The sequence below is a fragment of the Eumetopias jubatus genome, unplaced genomic scaffold, assembly GCF_037043125.1.
Source record: "Eumetopias jubatus isolate StellerSeaLion01/CBP00866 unplaced genomic scaffold, mEumJub1_p1.0 scaffold_17, whole genome shotgun sequence".
In the NCBI taxonomy this organism is placed as follows: domain Eukaryota; kingdom Metazoa; phylum Chordata; class Mammalia; order Carnivora; family Otariidae; genus Eumetopias; species Eumetopias jubatus.
In genome coordinates, this window is record NW_028274823.1 from 33867373 (window position 1) to 33888094 (window position 20722).

General features: G+C 35.6%; 1 protein-coding gene across 1 annotated transcript in view; it reads right to left on the reverse strand.

Annotated features, from left to right (window-relative positions):
- Positions 1-20722, reverse strand: part of HELLS (helicase, lymphoid specific) — a 37564-nt gene that overhangs the window by 5282 nt on the left and 11560 nt on the right. The window contains exons 5-21 of the mRNA XM_028098963.2: positions 20255-20291; positions 20105-20169; positions 16940-16981; positions 13445-13669; positions 12920-13102; positions 12127-12270; positions 9690-9886; positions 9398-9494; positions 8940-9101; positions 7508-7647; positions 7283-7421; positions 6585-6668; positions 6384-6503; positions 4270-4386; positions 3810-3969; positions 1207-1303; positions 1050-1126 (exon numbers count right to left, since the gene is read on the reverse strand). Of these exons, the coding sequence (XP_027954764.1) occupies positions 1050-1126; positions 1207-1303; positions 3810-3969; positions 4270-4386; positions 6384-6503; positions 6585-6668; positions 7283-7421; positions 7508-7647; positions 8940-9101; positions 9398-9494; positions 9690-9886; positions 12127-12270; positions 12920-13102; positions 13445-13669; positions 16940-16981; positions 20105-20169; positions 20255-20291 (2086 nt within the window). The remainder of the gene's footprint in view (positions 1-1049; positions 1127-1206; positions 1304-3809; positions 3970-4269; positions 4387-6383; positions 6504-6584; positions 6669-7282; positions 7422-7507; positions 7648-8939; positions 9102-9397; positions 9495-9689; positions 9887-12126; positions 12271-12919; positions 13103-13444; positions 13670-16939; positions 16982-20104; positions 20170-20254; positions 20292-20722) is intronic.

Below are 20722 nucleotides of genomic sequence, written 5' to 3' on the forward strand. Positions count from 1 at the left end.
GGATCATGTGAACCACGACCACACTGGCAAACACCAGAAGCATCCAGGAACCACGGTGATCAACTTCAACAACCATCTACCCAGATTACTTTGGGAAAAGTTGGTATGGCGCATTACCGCTGAAAGAGGAATCAGAGCTTTTGCACATCTGCCAACCTTAATAAAGGTTGGACCTTGGTTAGTAAGCACACACTGGTAAATGCTGCCAACAACAAGATTGGAGCTGATCCTATCATTGATGAAATGCAATCAGACTACAAAATTCTGGGAAGGGTAAAGCTCCCAAAGCAGCCTGCCATCAGAGAAGGCCAAATTCTTTAACAGAACAGCTGAGAAGATTAATGGTGTGTTGGGGTGGGGGGGCTGGAAGGTGGGAGCTGTGTTCTGGTAGCTTGAAGCCACATGGAAGGAGCCTCATTAAATGCTAACAAGTGCTTTTCTCAAAGAGAGAATGAACAAAAGTAATTCTAAGAAATGGAACCTGGATCTAACTAAGCCTGTACAGCTATGTACATAGCTATTTACACTTTTCAGAAAATAAGTGGAATGAGGAACAAATCAAAGGACAACACAAAAGGGGTAGAAAATAATAATAATTAGCTAATACCAGAATGTAGGTCATTGCATAGGGCAAATAATCCAGTTTTTGTCAATCACTTGGAAAAACAAAAGTGAGGAGGATGTTACAGAAGAAAAGAGACAAAGCCAACAATGAAATTTGGAACCGATTCTAACTGTAAAGATTTGAGACCACTGGAGAAATCTCGGTATGGCCTAGCTAGATGGTATCAAAGTTTTAGTGCCAATTTTCTTAAATGATATAATGTAATGACATAGTGACTATGTTTAAAGACACGTTCTTCTCAGTAAAAGGGGTAAAATCTCCTGATTTTAAGATTCTGACAAAAGAGAATCACAATGAAAAAAGACTGGTTAAATGTTGTGGACTAGTGGCTGAATGAATTACATATAGGGGTAAGTATTACTATTTTCTCTTTTTACAAGTCTGTTTCAGTTTCCGTTAAAGGAAGTAAAAGCAGGATACTTGCCAATAAGATCACTTCGATCTAACAACAACTCCAGATCTTTATCACTAATGACCTTCTCTCTTGATCCTTTTACTTCCCTATAAGAAAACAAAATATTCAAGTCGATATGAGAAATAAAAACTGTGAATTACATTTTTCTAAAATTAAAAAGCCTTACCTTTCATAATCTCTAGATTTTAATAATTCCATTAATTCCTTAGGGTCTAAGAAGTTCTTAGATTGATTTAATCCAGACTGACCACCTTTGAAATGATCTAGAAAAAATTTTCAAGAAATTCAAAACACTGAAAATTCCTTTTAAAACCAAAATATACTACATTACAAACCAATCAGAATGGCTTACATTAAAAAGAACAGGCAAAGTCAAGTGTTGATAAGGAAGAAAAGCAACCCCAACTCTCCTACTTCACTGGTAGAAGTGTAAAATGGTATGTCCACTTGGGGAAAAGGTTAGCAGTTTCCTAGAGGTAAATATACACCCACGGAAAGACCAAGAACAAAGACATACGTCCTTTGTTTGCACTTGAACAAGAGCAGCTTATTCATAAAAACCAAAATCTGGAAAACAATTTTAAAGTCAACCAACTAAAGAATGGATACATAAACTATTAACTTCTAATACACACAACATAAACGAATCTCAAAATATTATGCTGAACAAAAGTAGCTACATATAAACAAATGAATCCATATATGAAGTTAAAGGAAAAAGGAGTCTGTGTCAGAAATTGGAACAGTGGTGCCTTCTACTGAGGAACAAGGGAACATGGAAAATGGTGCACAAGGAAATGCTTTTGGATGAAGGACAGGTTTGTTACCTTGCTCTGGAGGATAGTTACAGGAGTGTATACATTTGTCAAAATTCATCAACCTGTACATTTAAGATCTGGGTATTTTACTGTATGCATATTACCTCAATAAAACACTGTCGGTATTTTAAAAATTCCTTTCAAATTGTTCTTTGATATTAATTTTTCAAAATACTGAAAACAGACTTGGGAAAATAAAACTAGACATACATTTTACTAAATTTAAATTATATTCAACAAAGAAAATACATTTCATCATTCAAATTCCTAAAGCAGCACAGGTGAAAATTTTTTAATTTGCACAAAATCTTATTAGAAAAGTTCTTTTTATATAATTAAAAAAAAAAGAAAAAGTTTTTTCCTCTAGCATAAATTCCAACTACAGTCTGAATGTTCAATCAAGTCAAATTACAGATTTCTAAAACCTAACCCATATTTCCCTCAAAATCAGATACACTGGAGAAAGTATTTTCAAGTAGAGAGCAGGCAGAAAAGGAGCATAAAACAAATTGATACTTGGGGCACCTGGGTGGCTCAGTCGTTAAGCATCTGCTTTCGGCTCAGTTCATGATCCCAGGGTCCTGGGATCGAGCCCCGCATTGGGCTCCCTGCTCAGCGGGAAGCCTGCTTCTCCCTCTCCCACTCCCCCTGCTTGTGTTCCCTCTCTCGCTGTCAAATAAATAAAATCTTAAAAAAAAAAATTGATAGTGATTTTCAACCTTATCATATTCCCCTTTCTCTAGGCTTCAAAACTTACACGTTTTCAACTTTTGTTAAGGCAGCCACGAAGCCAATTTACCCAAATAGAATTTTATTTTGAACAAACAGAAGTAGAACTTCTCCAAAAAATCTTAGGGAACAAAATATAAAACCCCAATGTCTCACTTACTTTACTTCCCTTACCTCTCAGAATCTCTTCCAGTTTAAAAAACAGTGTGTGCTTGGGTGGCTCAGCCGGTTAAGCATCCCACTCTTGATTTCAGCTCAGGTCATGAGATTGAGCCCCACACTGGGCTCCATGCTGGGTGTGGAGCCTGTTCTCTCTCCCTCTCCCTTTGACCCCACAACCCTCTCTCCCTCCCTTAAAAAACAAAAACACACTGTATTTTAAAAATACTAGGTTTGAAATGATGAAAAGGACGTTCTGTAGAGCCAAATATTTTTTGAAATAATGAGTTTAAGTAAACAGATTTTTTTTTAGTAGTGCTACTTCAACATTATCTTTATTATTCTAATACTTAATATACTGGACTAGTAAGAAGCGGCTTGAAGTTTTCTTAAAGCCTTTTGGCAGTCAACCTCTTATCAAGAATAAGCATTGGGCGCCTGGGTGGCTCAGTTGCTTAAACGACTGCCTTCGGCTCAGGTCATGATCCTGGAGTCCCGGGATCGAGTCCCACATCGGGCTCCCTGCTCAGCAGGGAGTCTGCTTCTCCCTCTGACTCTCCTCCCTTTCATGCTCTCTGTCTCTCATTCTCTCTCTCTCAAATAAATAAAATCTTTAAAAAGAAAAAAAAAAGAATATGCATTAACATCATGACAAATCCCCATGACAGAGTTGAGGATATGACACTTTGAAAGTGTCCTGGAGAGTTTTCTTTGCCCCTCTGCTCCTCATCTAGACAATAATGTTTTCCTTTGTTGTCACACCAACCTCTAGTTCAGGTCTTTACAACTGCAAATTCTCCACTGCCTATTTTTTTAAGTAGACTTCATGCCCAACATGTAGCCAAACATGGGGCTTGACCTCACAACCCTGAGATCAAGACCTGAGCTGAGATCTAGAATCAGACACTCACCCAACTGACCCACTTAGGCACCCCTCCCCACTGCCTATTTAAATCCTACACCAGTTAAGTTGTACCAATTTCTTTTATAAGAAAATAACAGTAATGAAATCTCACAGTAAATGACAAATGAAAAAAGAAAAGTACTAAAAAGTATTATTTACTTTTGTGGATGATCAACTTTTCCAGTTTTCTTTTAGCAGCTGCTCTTTCCACAATTTTCTGATCGATAGTATTTGCTGTTACAAGACGATATACAACAACTGGCTTTGTCTGACCAATTCTATGACATCTATCCTGGGCCTGAAGATCAGACTGGGGATTCTTAAAGTTAAAAGAAAAATAACATTTAACAGTTTAACGTTAAAGTTATTTAAACACCTACTGAAGTTAAATGCATGATCCAATCAGAATCTTTTAAAGTGTCTCAACTCATTTTAGATATCTAGAATGGTTTCAATGATAAAACATGTTCAAGATTTTACACACAGGGCACTTTTAATGATTTTTGTCTTAAGATGGGGTATCTTTTCTAAATAGATAAATAAAACTGCAATGCATACAGTGAAAAATCAAAAATTCAGAGTGGAAATATAACAGCATATTGCTACACTTCCAACTTACCCAATCACTATCATAAATGATAACTGTATCTGCTGCAGTCAAATTAATGCCCAGGCCACCAGCTCGTGTACTTACTAAGAAGATAAACACATCTGGATCTGTGTTGAAGCTGTGCATCTAAAAGCAAAAAAAAAAAGGGTAAACTCAAGGAATTAAGAAACTGTTACTGCCTAGAATGTGGATATGATGTTGCATTGTGGACCAACCATCTTATAACCACGTGTTTATAGCAAAGGAGTAGGGAGGGCAATGCCAAAGGATATAAGTCAGCATTCTTGAAACTAGATATGAATTCTTCAGTATCTACAGGACTTTCGACGTGGAGTAAATAAATACTGAAAACCCCAAAAGTTGTGAAAGTTGAAAAAGCCCAATTTGCTGAAAAGAGAAAGTTATCAAAGTCTTCCCTGCCCCGAAATAAAAATCATTCAGCATTACGTACTGCCCAAGTTAAGAGAGTAAACCTGGTCTTCAGAGGGGCTTGAGACCGGGTAGCTCAGGCCAGTCACATAGATACATCATGCCTATGTGACTAACCCTCAGTGAAAACCATGGACAGGAAGACTCAGATGAGTTTCCCTGGCTTACTTGACATGTGCAGTTACAAACTGCTGCTGGGAGAATTAAGTGCTCTCTGTGTGACCCCACTGAAAATACACACCTAGTTTCTCCTAGACTTCACCCTATGTGACTTTTCTTTTTGCTGATTTTCATCTGTATCCTTTCACTGTGATAAATCATAGCTATGAGATTTGAAATAAAGAGAACTAACTTTAGCCAAAAGAACTGAGGAGGGAAATTGTTTTTAATTATAGCAATAAAAAGGTGTATCCACAGGAGACCGAATCAATCATTTAGGTCTAGAAAGCAATTATGTTAACATATAAAACATCTGCTTATATTAACTTCATTTGTTTTCCAAGCCCCTCTTTTATTAAGGATATTTTTGTTGGGGCGCCTGGGTGGATCAGTCAGTTAAGTATCTGCCTCAGCTCAGGTCATGATCCCAGAGTCCCAGGATGGAGCCCCGCATCAGGCTCCCTGCTCTGCAGGAGCCTGCTTCTTCCCCACCCCTCTGCTGCTCCCCCTGCTTTGTGCTCTCTCTTTCTCAAATAAATAGAACCTAAAAAAAAAAAAAAAAAAAAAGGGTATTTTTGGGAGCGCCTGGGTGACTCAGTCATTAAACGTCTGCCTTTGGCTCAGGTCATGGTCCCAGGGTCCTGGGATCAAGTCCCACATCAGGCTCCCTGCTCCACGGGAAGTCTGTTTCTCCCTCTCCCACTCCCCCTGCTTGTGTTTCCTCTCTCGCTGTGTCTCTCTGTCAAATAAATAAATAAAATCTTTAAAAAAAAAAGGTATTTTTGTTAAAAAAGAAAACTCACACATCACAAGGGAAGTTTAAGGAAGACTATCTAATATTATTTAAAAAAAAAAAAAAGTCTAGACCATCCTCTCTTAAAAAATAGTGACCAAAACAACAACAAAAACCCCAAGTGGTTTCCCAGTGGATGGGGTAGGTAGGAAAACTGGGTTGCCTGAGAGCGGGCATGAGAGAACTTGCTGAGCTACTGGTAAGTTTGCATTCATCGAAACTCAGAAAATGTATGCTTGACTTTATTCACTTCAGGATATGTAAAATTTACCCAAAAAGACAAAATATGCTGAAATAATAGAAAGGAATTATTATCTATAATTTATTTTGAAATGCCCCCCAAAAGATAAAATGTTAAATGGATACAGAAATGGACTGATTTTATATCACAAACATGTGACAAAAAGGAATAGTATAAGCTTAACGGCAGGTTTTCAGATTTATAGGTGTTCCTGTAAAATTCTTTCAATTGCTCAGATTTTAAATTTTCAGTGAAATGTTGGGGTAGAGGGAAGAGCAAAAATCAGGAGAAAAAGAAGTCTTGTTATCTCAATATTCTTACAGTGGTAGTGAAGTCAAGTTGGACCAGAAAACATACATAATTTAAGAAACATTAAGACTTCTTAATACTAAATAATGCTTATGCTTTTCATCTTGCTACAAGGTTTTTAGTCTATCAATTTGTGGGTCTACTCTGAATATTACTTTAGAAATCAAGATAGTTACAATCAAGTAGTCTTACGTTTTTTTCTCTCTCTGAATAAGACATGGATCCATCAAGCCTGCTAAAGTTGAAATTTCTAAAGTGGCAATAATCCATCAAAATGTCCAACATTCTTGTCATTTGTGAAAAAAGCAGCACCTGAAATTTAAATATATCTTAGTATCTATACCAATTAATAGGAAGTAATTAAATAACCCAAATTCCAGTCAAAAGTACCACCTTGTGACCTCTGGCTTTTAGTTCTGGCAGCATTCGATCCAAAATTAAGAATTTCCCAGAATTTGTTACCAATTCTTCATCAATCTTAAAAGCAGGCAAAGAACAGAAAAAATAGTCTTAATAATTACCAATAATCTTGTTTTTGTCAAAATAAAATCTATGTAAATAGTTCATTTTCAATGACAAGTCCCCATAAAACTTTAAATTAAAAAAAATTGACCTCATCATTTGATCTTTTTAAATCAGAAGATAGTTTTTTCTCAAGGAAAGACATACTGTGGAATTTTAAAATGGGGGCACCTGAGTGGCTCAGTCGGCGAAGTGCCCCACTCTTGATTTTAGCTCAGGTCATGATCTCAAGCCCCACATAGGGCTCCACACTGAGCATGGAGCTTGCTTAAGATTCTCTCCCCCCTGCCCCTCCCCCACATTGAGTGCACACAGGCTCTCTCTCAAAAAATAAATGAAACGAACGACTTCACAAAAACAAAAATTAAGTCCAACCTTGAACTATCCTCCCCACTCCTCTCCCAAAGGCTTTATAATAAGAGAACTTTAAGCTTAAACTTACTGCACAGATGTTGAAGTTTATTCTTTTTTTTCCCCAAGATTTATTTATTGGGGGGGCAGGAGAGAGGAGGGAGGGAGGGAGGGATAGTTATAGAAATCAAAACAGTACATTATTAAATGGTATTCACCTTAAACTCTTGTGTGACCGGGTCTATAGGGTACTCAATCAAATATGGATGATTACAGCACTTACGAAGGAGCATCATTATATTCTGCAGCTTCAGATTAACCTCAGATTCTATAGGGATATTTGTTTCCACAACAGCTCTATCAAAAACATATAATCCATGAATGTGAGAAATACAAAAAGCATCACGGTTTAAAAGATACTTAAATTTATTTTAAACTCACACCTTTCTCTGTCTACTTCTGGCTGCATTTGACTGATCAATTTTTCCAGTTCATTAGGGAAATCATCTATTTTGCTGTAATTTATTGACTTTCTAGTTCGCCGCCTTGGTCGTCCAGTGGGACTTAGCTCGACGGTTTCTTTCTAAAAGTGAACAATTAAAAAGAAATATGTTTAAGAAGCTATACCTTTAAATTCTAAATACATAAAGTGGATTGTAATATTTTTATGTGCAAATGTTTTAAGATATAAAGAAGAAACTAATTTTGGGGGCGCCTGGGTGGCTCAGTTGGTTAAGCGACTGCCTTCAGCTCAGGTCATGAACCCGGGGTCCCGGGATCGAGTCCCACATCGGGCTCCCTGCTCAGCAGGGAGTCTGCTTCTCCCTCTGACCCTCCTCTCTCTCATGCTGTCTCTCATTCTCTCTCTCAAATAAATAAATAAAATCTTTAAAAAAAAAAACAAAACTAATTTTGTCTTTCATCATCAAGTTTAGGGATTTCCAAAGGCACAAAACGAAGGATCCATAAACTTTGGCCAAGTGCAAATGAGGTCATAAAGTCTGTTTTAATGCTTATGACAATATTATAGAATTAGAGTAAATGCCTCCATATCTCAGTGGAAAAAATTAAGGATGGATAGAACTATTTTGAACTTATATAAAAGAATTTAATAACTTAAGGTTAAATTAAGGGGCTCCACATATCTGCATTAGAGACTATTTCTTTGGATTGGTATAACACTGCAATTAAACTCCTCAAAATAAGCAACGATTATAAATTTCTAATAGCTAAAAAGCCAGATCCACTCTTTAATTATAATAAAAATTGTGGAACAGTCTAATGGTTGCACAAAACAGAAATGTATAGAACCATGTTTTGAACAATAGATACATGACATACAATAAAAAATCTGGACATTTAAACAAAATTTAAGGGTCTCCTAATCTTTAGTTTTAAGATAATCACATTCCAAAGAAGATATTTCTTTCAAATAAGGTATTCTATTACATTTTTTGGAGATCAATAACCTCCTATAAAGGGACTGTGTGTGTGTGGGGGGGTGGGATTGGTCTAGCTGGGAAACTCTGGTATATAGTGTGTGCTTATTCAAATGTATTTCCAAGTCCATCCCCACACAGCATGATTTGGGTTAATCTGGGACAGGAATAAAAAATTTTCACAAACATTCCAGATAACTATAAAGCAATTAATGCATGAGCCATCTCCAGATAACTATAAAGCAATTAATGCATGAGCCATCACCTGATTTTAGTAGGATCACAGAATTACTACGAGACTTTTACTGCCTTCTACTCGTTAGAAATTCACCCTCTACAAGTCCTAAAAAGAGGTGATAAGCTCTAAGATTGAAATTAACCATGAAATTTCCAACATCAACTGTCATTTACAGTTTATGTCAAATCCACACTCTACCTCACTGCATCCAAACATGTTTGCAATTGTACGGTTCACAATGGCTGTATAAAAGATCTCTTGTTTCTTTGAAAGCGGTGCATAAACAACTACTTCTCGTTTAGGAGGAACTTCAAGAGCAACATCAGATTTTAGTCTTCTCAGTAAGAAAGGTGTTAGAATCTAAAATTTAAACATGAGTAAATGTATGTGAATATTAAGCATTCGTATGCTTTCAGGCAATACTCTCTCCACACATCTCTTTATCCCTTCTTTCTCTTTTTTCCTTTATAAATACTATCAAGTCTTAAAAAATGAAGACCCCCCCACCCCCTCAGATTTAACTTATTCCCTTGTTCTTCCCCCACCCCAGAGGTCACTTTTTCAAAATCTACTACAAAGGGTTGAACAGGTAATCTATTGGGTTCCTTTTTTATTCTAGGAGTCCACAGTAAACAGAATTAAGACAAAGTCACAACCTGGTGCAGCATATGCAATACATTCTGTTCTCTTTCTTTAGCAATTATATCTTCAGCAGTTTCAGAAAGACTAGTGATATCAAACCAAGATTCAAAGCTGTAAGAGAAAAAAATGATTACAAGTTAACGTATTACATAAATCAATTATATTAACATATATATATCATGAAGGACTTGCCAAAAAGCTATCATTTTAATCCAACTACCTAGAAGAAAGGAATTAATTTTAACTAAGAGCACAGATTTGAGGTTAGAAAAATATAAAAAATAGTTAAATAACTGGCTTACCTACCTTTTCAAGTCATCAAATACATCTGGCAACAAAAAGTTTAGCAATGACCAAAGTTCTGATAAATTGTTTTGCAAGGGAGTACCAGTCAAAAGAAGTTTGTTATCTGCATTGAATCGTTTTAACTCCCTGATTAGACGGCATTTCATGTTCTTAATCCTGTGTCCTTCATCTACTATTAAGTATTTCCAATAGCAGTGCTAGAAAAGGAATTTAGGGAAAAACTTTAAAATGATAATCTCACAATTTTTTTAAAAAACAATTCAAAAATAAAACTTGTTTATCAGGGATGGATGTTCAATTTTATCAAATGGCATTTCTGTACCTACTGAAATGGTCATGTTTTCCTCTGATCTACTAAAAGGATAAATTTCCTAAAACTGATGTATACTTGTGTTCCTAAAATAGACTTCCTTGGCTATGAACTAATAAAGTCCACCTGCTATTATATATTTAAATATTTTCTATTCACATTCTTTAGTCTGGGGGCACCTGGGCGGTGCAATCGGTTGAGTGTTCTACTTGATTCTGGCTCAGGTGAGATCGAGCCCCACAGTGGGCTCTGCACTCAGCGTGGAGTTTGCTTGAGATTCTTTCCTTCTTCCTCTACCTCTCCCACTTGTGCTCTCTCTCATTCTCTCTAAAAATAAATCTTAAAAAAAAAACAAAAAATCTGTGGTTTCCCTGTGTAATGCTTTGTCAGGTTTTGATTAGTGTTATGCTAGATTCCTAAAAAAGAACTAAAGCTTTTATTAGTTCCACATGCTCTGAAACATTAAATACTAGAATTTTCATTCTTGAGGCCTACATCTGAAATGGACACTCTTTTTAATCTGATGGTGTTCTCAGTTTCTTACATAATTACTGATTTGTTTAGACTTTGCCTTTCTTCTGGAGCCAGTTTTAGTAATTTCTATCTTCACAGAAAGCCACTCATTTACTTTCAGTAAGTTGTCATAAAAAATATTTTCTCATTTTCCAGAACTTTGTTAAAAAAAAAAAAGCAAAAACAACAAAAAATCTTACTCTCATTTTTATGATCTGTGCTTTCTCTTTTATCTTAATCAGGCAAGCTTAAAGTTCATCTATTTTATTGTTTAAAAATACAGACATACGGTACATTTCTGAGAAATATAAATACCAACCTGGCAAGTGTAGGTATCCTTGGAGAACAGGATTGGCAAATTGGGGGGAAGAGTATGAAATGGGGCATTTTTTGCATTTCACTTTAATACATTCATAGCAGAATAAAAAAATTTTTAACATAATATTATGACTTTTTTTTTTAAAAGAAAAACAACTTCAGACTTCTTTTGCTGGTAATACCAGATAACCTAAGTAACCTCTCACTGTAAGACATCTACCATAAAAAAGCCAAACAAATATACATGAATATGTAAAAGCAAAGAGAAAACTCGATGCAACAGAAATGAGAGTTCTGAAAAATGATCTGGTAAGTTAACTGATACTTCTGCTGCCACTCAGCAATAGGGGCCCTGCACCCCCAAAGGGAAGATCCTTAAAATAATATGCTAAGTTCAGAGAAAGGGAAAATTACAAAAATTCTAGCCACTGGCAAATGGAATTGACAATAAAGCTTATCTGTTCCAATATGGGCAGGGTAGGGAGGTCAAAATGATTAGAAAGGTCTTCATGTTATATTATTTAGTAGAAAACTGAAGTTTCAAGACACGATGTATAAATTATATCTGTATGCTAACAAAAATACTTAATATAGCAGCAGCATTCTCAGAATTACAACTGCTTTGAAGTCTGTATGCTTTTTTCTACAAGGAGTGTATATTACTCTTACTGTGAAGAAGTAACATAACTGCAATTCATATTCCAAATTTCCACCAGCGCACAAGTAAAACTTGATATACCAGACAGAGAAAGGAAAACAAAGTTGTAAAGAACTATATGTGAAATAGGTGGAGCAGTGAGAGAGAAGTGCAAATACCAAAAAATGAACTGAGAGAGGCAATGAGCAAAGGTTAACTTTCCAACTGTATTATAACTTGGGCACTAATAAATAAGTAGCTACGACATACACAAAAAACAGATACGCCATATATCCATAAGACAGTCTAAAAACAACTTGTTCATATATTCTATTCTTAATTAAAATTAAATGGATAAGTTCTATTTACTTAAACCACATGTCAGACATACATATTCAGATTAGGTTTATGTCTAGCTGAATTTAACACACTAAAATGATATTTTGGCTATAGGTCAAGATGCTACTGCTTTAATTTTCTTGTTAGAGACTACACCTTCTCCATCTGTTAATTTAAACCTTTGGTTTCTAAAAGAATCTGTAGAACACAATCTACTGCTTTCATCAGGAAAAAAATTAAACAAATGCTAATGGATGATGAGAAAGTGCTATGAACTAAGAAAAATGTGGTTTATGGATTACAATGGAGACCAATCTTACCTGTAATGCATTTCGGTCTCTCATGGCTATTTCAAATGAAGTAATTACTACAGGATGAATCTGCAGTGTCCCTTTTCGCTTGTGAATATTCTTTACCAATTTTCGACGTTCCTGCTGGGTCCCGTGATATAACATAGTAGGAATCTAAAAGATTTTATATTGATTTATAACAAACTTTAGAACAAAATGCAAATATCAACAATTTGGAAAATATAAAATTAATCATTTAGGAGAAAAAAATAATTTAATCCTAGCTCTATTTTTCAATAGCAAAATGAGTTAATCACCTCTAATAAATTACTACTATAAGAGAATAAGCCATAAAAACAAATCAAGTATAAGCAAGGATATGGCTAAGATGACACATATATATGGAAGAAAAACACCATAGTAAGAGAAATAATTTCTGCCTAGGTCAGTCTTAGGTGAATGAAATTATCCAATGCACTGAAAATCATCCAGGGGTATTTTTGGCAAATACCTGAGATTACTAATACCTATTCTTCCATATACACTTAACATGGATTTTGCTAACATTTGAAAAATAACTCAAGAAGTAGGGGTGCCTTGCTGGCTCAGTCAGAGGAGCACACAACTCTTGATCTTGGGGCCATGAGGTCAAGCCCCATACTGGGTGTAGAGATTACTTAAATAAACTTAGAACACACCCTCAAGGTGTAGTGTTTCCATAGTACAGAAATCCATACAATTACAGTAACAATTCTACAATTCAGGCAACAAAACAATAAAATATTAGAAATGATAACATCCAACAAAAGGAAACATATCTTACATCTGGTGTAAATCTCTGGAATTCAGCCATCCAGTTAGGAAGTGTAGACAAAGGGCCACAGACGAGAAAAGGTCCAGGTACTCCTCTCTGAATCATCAATGCAATTGTAGCAATGCACTGAACTGTCTTTCCCAATCCCATTTCATCTGCTAAAATGCCATTAATTCCATTTTCCCAAAGCATCTGGACAAAATAATATACACTGTATTTAAATTCTGATATAAACACCTATTGGATTAGCAAGCTTATTTCTTTTTTACCCAGAGATGATAATTATGGTAAGACTGACATATTCATGGTTGTAACATTTGTGGGAAGTTGGTTATCAAAGCCATATAAGTGTTGGCAGTCTTGAATAAAATACCAAAAATTAGTCTAGATAAATAAATATGAAAATAAGTACTTACACACAAAGTTTCACATTTAATAATGAACTTGGAAGGAACAGCTCAAGTTTACAGCACATTAATAGGTTATTATATAGATATGAACCAGTATCTTGTATTAAAATTGAGAATTCATTACCCTGAGCCATTCCATGCCTTCCACTTGGTACCATCGCATCACTCCTCCTGTGAAGTGTTTTGGTTGTTGAAAGGGTACTGGCTGTCCATTACATTTCCGAACTGGGTCAAAAAAGAATTTAGTATTCTGCCTAACCGTTTGAGACAATCTATCTTTAATTATACTATTTGAATCTTTGTTTTTCTGAAGGTCTTCTACACAGAGATTAGAAGAGGAGCTTTCATTCTGTAAAGAAAAAAGCTTAATTAGAACTTTGATACATAATGTTGCTATCCTCTATTTATCAGAAAATGTAATCAAAATTTACCCAGTCCTATAATCATTAAGTATAGAGAAATAAAACCATTTGTTGAATAAAACCTTAGAGAGTTACCCTCATTCTCCCACAAATGCAAAGCCATTGAAAAAAAATTCTAAAAATAACTTAGATTACAGGCATACACTACTGAAATGTCCTTTACAATTGTACCTCCCATCCAAACTTTTAAAATGAGCTACTCAAGAATTTATTAAACTATTTTCTTAATAATTTCTTTCACCCAAATCAAAGATAATGAGTAACGTCTATAAAAAAAATAGAAATAAAAAAATTTCCTTTCAAGGAAAAAGAAACATTTACTTCCATCTAAATATTACTTTTGTTGAAGGAAAAGAGGCAAAGTAAATAAAGTTTAAGAACTCCGTACATCACACTTAAGAGTATCAACTTATGGGCACCTGGGTGGCTCAGCTGGTTAAGCGACTGCCTTCGGCTCAGGTCATGATCCTGGAGTCCCGGGATCGAGTCCCACATTGGACTCCCTGCTCAGCAGGGAGTCTGCTTCTCCCTCTGACCCTCCCCCCTCTCATGCACTCTCTCTCTCTCATTCTCTCAAATAAATAAAATCTTAAAAAAAAAAAAAAAGAGTATCAACTTAACTCTGTTGACACTCATTACCAACTTATAACCAATGACAAGATTTTACTGGTTAGTGATGTCCACAACTCTGTTTTTAAGAATGTGAAAATGAGGGTGCCTGGGTGGCTCAGTTGGTTAAGCAACTGCCTTCGGCTCAGGTCATGATCCTGGAGTCCCGGGATCGAGTCCTGCATCGGGCTCCCTGCTCAGCAGGGAGTCTGCTTCTCCCTCTGACCTTCTTCCCTCTCATGCTCTCTCTCTACCATTCTCTCTCTCTCTCAATAAATAAATAAAAATCTTTAAAAAACAAAACAAAACCTTAAAAAAAAAAAGAATGTGAAAATGAGGATTGAGTCAATTCAGATGGAAAAGTCTTATAAATGAGAAGTCATAAATAATGCCACAACTAGATATTCAACTGGAAAATTACAAACCCCGAGTTTCACCATTCCATACATAAAATTTGTGACGAACATCACAAATATCATAAAGTAAAACCAGAACTGTAAAGCTTTTAGAAGAAAACAGAGTATCTTGATAACCTCATGATAGGCAAAAATTTCTTAAACAACACAAAAACGCACTAACCACCAAAGGGGGGAAAAAAGCGATGAACTGATGAGCTACTATAAAACTTACAAGTTCTCCTTACTAAAAGATACCATTAAGAAAATGAGTAGGCAAGCCACAAACCGAAAGAAAATACAGTACATAAATCTGACAAAGAACCTCTACATTATATAAAGAACTCATATATCAACAATAAAAGGGCAAGTAACCCAATAAATGGGTAAAAGATGTAAACAGAAACTTTATAAAAGAAAATATACAGCCATTAAGAACATGAAAATATACTTTACATCATCAGTAATTAAAGAAAATGCAAAACCCACACAAGATCATTTCACATTCAGTAAAATGGCTAAAATTAAAAAGACTAACATGAAATGCTGGTAGTATCAACAGAAATTTTTATACATAGCTGGTGAGATTAAAATAGTGTGTTCACTTCAGGAAAAGAATATTCTTATAAAGTTAAACATACATTTACAGGATGACTCAGCAATTCCATTCCTAGGTATATATCAAAGAACATGAAAACATGTCCACACAGACTTGTACAAAAATTATCATGGTGGTCTTATTCTTAAGTCACAAACTGGAAACAAGTCAAATGCCCATCCAGAGAATGGATAAAGAAATTATAATATTCATTCAATGGAATTCTACTCAGCAATTAAAAAAAAACAACTAGTAATAAACTCAACAATATAAATGAGTACCAACTATGTTGAGTAAAAAGTTAACAGGAAATAAAAGATAAAAGACTACATATTTAGATTTTATTTGTATGACCTAGCCTGTGATAAAGGTTAAAAAATTGGGCAAAACTATCTGTGACAGAAGTCAAAAAGCCGTTGCCTCTAGGTTTGGCGGTGGCGGAAATGACTGGCAAGGGATACAAGGGATCCTTCTACCATATGAAAAGATTCTAGATCTTGATTTGGGTGGTAGTTACACAAATGTATACATTTATCAAAATTCATCAGAATTAACACAAGCATAGCACACATTTACTTATTGCATATTATAAAATGGTCAAAATTCCATAGTAAAACATGGGAAATTAGACTGAAGCTTTATCTTTAAAAATGCAACTAAAGGGGTACCTGGGTAACTCAGTAGGTTAAGCAGCTGCCTTCAGCTCAGGTCATGATCTCAGAGTCCCAGCTAGGAAGGAATGCCTGCGCCTCGTCCCCGCCCCCCTCAACACTAACTCAGTGGGGAGCCTGCTTCCCAGTCTGTCCCTCTCCCCCCTGCTCATGGGAGCTCTCTCAAATAAAAAAGATCTTTAAAAAAATTTTAAATAAATATGCAACTATATATTGTAAAAAAAATGCTTAATCTTATTTATATTTAACATTGTTGAGTTATAATTATATCATAAACCAATCCTTATACTGAACAAATAAAAATCAATGCATTTATATAAGATGTAAATTTTGGCCAAAATTATGATGGGCAAACAGAATTATCTCCCACTTTATAATCATGTCATCAATTTTCCCAAAAGCCTATTAATCTTTGCTAGGTAAGTTAATTTCTATATCCCTTGGTGAACATTTTCATGTTACAACTGTTTCTGCTTCTCTAAGAAATCTTGTACTTGAAGGGACATAGATAGTGAATACTCAGGTAACAAGGAATCTCTCCACATAAAATGGGGCTGGGGTGAGAAGCCTTCCCAAACAGATCCAAAGACAATATTTAATGTCAGAAACAAGATTAAGGCATCTCTCAGAGCTTCCACAAGCTGTGGAATATATACACGTGGAATGCACATGGTTACAGGCACTTGCATTACTGCTAAACTCCCAAGGACCCATAAACTAGCATTTACACATTAAGGAACATGCAATAGAACACCCTAAGTTGATATATAAGGAAGAAGCATGATAGGATAAGAAGTGAATTTTTTTTTAAGGTTAAGAAATAGAATAACTGGTGAGAAAAAAAATGTACACTGGGGATTAAAGGAACTAATGATCAGGTAAACAGATACGGATCCTACATTTAATCTCTCATAAATCTCTTACCTCAATCTCCTTTTTATTTTTTTTAGCCACGGACAAAATTTCCTAGAACATTGAGAAAACAGAAATAAAGTCACAATGTATGTCATTCATTCTTTCATTTATTCAACAAGCATTTATTCTAACTTCATGCCAGGAAAATGGGGATAAGGCTCTCAAGGTAATTAAAATACAGGGCTCAAACTGGTGGACCTCAGGCAAAATTAAGGTTACAGTGTCTTATAAGACTCTGCATTAGTTAGCAACACTTAAAAATTGGGGTATTTCCTCCTAAATTTTCCAGGGTTTTTTTGTTTGTTTGTTTGTTTTTAATTAAAGATTTTATTTATTTATTTGACAGAGAGAGATACAGAGAGAGAGGGAACACAAGCAGGGGAAGCGGGAGAGGGAGAAGCAGGCTTCCCGCTGAGCAGGCAGCCCGATGTAGGGCTCGATCCCAGGACCCTGGGATCATGACCTGAGCCGAAGGCAGACGCTTAACGACTGAGCCACCCAGGCGCCCCTTGGTTTGTTTTTTAAACCAAAGCTTATCTGAAGAGACTTAGTCCGAATTCACACATGACAATAATTCTCTAGAACAGGGATTGGCAAATATAGACTGTAGACCAACTCCAGCTGGCAACCTGTTTCTGTAAATAAAGTTTAACTAGAACAAAGTTGAGCATATTTGCTTAGTTTGTTTATGACTGCTCTCAGGCTACAATGGCCAACCAAGTTCAGTGTTGAGTAGTTGCCCACTAAACTATTCAAAGCCAAAAACTATCTGACCCTTTACAGAAAAGGTTTTCTAAACCCTCCTCTAGAGTCTAAGTTGTGGCTACTCCTGGTATTTAAGGATTCGCTTCCAAATGTATTATAGTCCCAACTCTAGCCTACTTCAGGCTTCTCTGGATAGATATCTGATTTTGCAATCTTGAGCAAGAGGCAAAGACAAATATATTAAAAATACAGAATAGAAGTGTTCTGATTCTTAAGTACCTACTAGATACTAAGGGTATGAAGACAAGCAATACCAAATGCTACTTGATGAGTTATAATAGTATTATATCAAATTATCTGAAAAAGTTATCAACAGGGCATAATCATTAAAGATAAAGTTAGGGTATGTTTCAAGCAGAGAATAGCATGTGCACAGAACAAAGAGGATGAAATGGTAGATACATTCAAGAAACTTCGAATGTATCTTAAATTTAAGATACAAAGAATGATAGGACACATCAGTTAAGAGGCTGAGAAAAACATACATGCTCACATGTGTTGTCATATGTGTATGTAAAGTATTATATAAGTATAGATATTCATACCCTAAGGCTGAAGGGATATAGGAAACTGACAGCAGAGTTGTCTTTTAAAATAAGTAAAAATAGGGGCGCCTGGGTGGCTCAGATGGTTAAGCGTCTGCCTTCGGCTCAGGTCATGATCCCAGAGTCCTGGGATCGAGCCCCACATCGGGCTCCTGGCTCAGCGAGGAGCCTGCGTCTCCCTCTGCCTCTCTCCCTGCTCATGCTTTCTCTCTCTCTCTATCTCTGTGTCTCAAATGAATAAATAAAATCTTAAAAAAAAAAGAAAGAAACCCCAACCTTTAAAAAAAAAAAAAATAAGTAAAAATAAATACAATGACTAAGCTGAACCTTTTGGAAAACAATTTGTGAATAATCAAAACAAACATAATACTATTTATGAAGTACTGTTAAAAATTAAACCTTGTAACTAAACTCCTGACCCTGCTTACCTCTATAGCCTTATCCTTTACCACCTTTTCATTTATATATAAACTGGTAACAAATATGTATTTTTAAGTTTTTTGAACTTGTCAGGAACTCTCCTGCCTCTGGAGGTTTGGAATGGAGCCCCGTGTCAGGCTCCCTCCCCTATGGGAAGCCTGCTTCTCCCTCTCCCACTCCCCCTGCTTTGTGTTCTCTCTCTGTCAAATAAATAAAATCTTAAAAAAAAAAAAAGCTGCACGACTGGCTGAATTTCAATAAATCTAAATAATACTTATATAATAGTGTTTTACAAATTCTAGGCTATGTTCCATGATCAATTAAATGAGTCTCGACCATTATTTATTTTTTTTTAAAGACTATATTTATTTATTTGACAGAGAGTGAGTGAGCACAAGTAGCGGAAGCAGCAAGCAGAGGAAGAGGGAGAAGCAGGCTCTCTGCCAAGCAGGGAATCCGATGCGGGGCTCAATCCCAGGACCCAGGAATCATGACCTGAGCCAAAGGCAACGCTTAACGACTGAGCCACCCAGGCGCCCTGACCATTATTTTATTTTATTTTTTTAAAAGATTTTATTTATTTATTTGACAGAGAGAGACACAGCAAGAGAGGGAACACAAGCAGGGGGAGTGGGAGAGGGAGAAGCAGGCTGACCATTATTTTTAAATGAAAGAAAAAAAAGAAGGAAAATATCAGAGTGCATCCCTACAGTAAAGACAAGTATCATGTGAAATTTTGTATTTTATACTTTAAGAAGATCTCAAGAGTTTGAATTTCAGGTTAAAGAAAAATATAGTAGATAATAATGTAAGAATGTAACATTAAAATATGCCTAAGGGATATTTAAGGTTTGTCTAACTAAACATGCTTTTTAATTTCTATTTTATGAGGTAACAAGTGAGAATAAGGTAAAAAAGGAGCTGGTTTTAAAAATGACTATATGGGGGGGCATGTGGGTGGTTCAGTCAGTTAAGCATCTACCTTTGGCTCAGGTCATGATCCCAGGGTCCTGGGATCGAACCCCGCATCGGGCTCCCTGCTCAGCAGGGAGTCTGCCTCTCCCTCCAGCTTGTGCTCTCGCACTCTCTCTTAAATAATAAATAAAATCTTTAAAAAATAAAAAATAAATAAAATGACTATATGATTTCAGTTCCCTAAAGGTCCTCAACAAGGAACAAGAACAAAGTTCTGAAGATCAGGTCTTGAAGTTATGAGAAATTTCTGATAATAATTTCTTTTTTATTATAATTATTTCTAATTAGGCCAAGCTTATGTTCCCTTAACAAACAGGAAGACAGTGCCATTTTCTTCCCTGAAATAGTCCCTTAACAATCTGAAAAGCCAAATAAGTAACAGCAATCCATACAGCTAAAGCTCGTTCAAAATCCACAACAGGTTTTACTCAACAGTGAATCTTATGTGCCCTCCCCACTTTATTTTTACCTCTTTTGACATGACCTCTGAAATATTGTAGGATTCATCTTCTCTTCCTCTCTTCTTCCTCATAACTATTAGAAAAAATCATTTTATTTTTGATAGCAATAAAAGCAAAAATATAAACATACTCTTCAAAAGTAGAACAAGGAAGTTTACCTGGATTCTCCTCACTTGCATCAATGGAATTTTTACCCTACAAAACAAGAATTTAGGATATTATTCTTCTAAGGACTTTATGGTGTTACATATTAAAAGACATTAAGTAAATGTTAAATGTTCCTTGCATTTGAGCCACATCTACAACTCTTTACTATTATTCTTACCAACATTTAACCTATTTCTACATTTTCCCACTAGAACTTGTTTATAACCATATTCCTTTTTCTTGATGACTCTACTTTCCTCAATTTTTTCCCATTTGATATAGTTCCAAATTAAACAGAGGGCATTTTTATTTTGAAATTACCATGTACACTTTCTGTAACTGCAGGTTTATACTGAAGATATTCAATGGGCAGGATATCGAAGAACTACTCATTTTCAGTACATTTTTAAATTAAATACAACTGAAAGCAGAAATAAAAGAGAATACGGATTTAAAAATATTAGTGAGGGGAAATACAG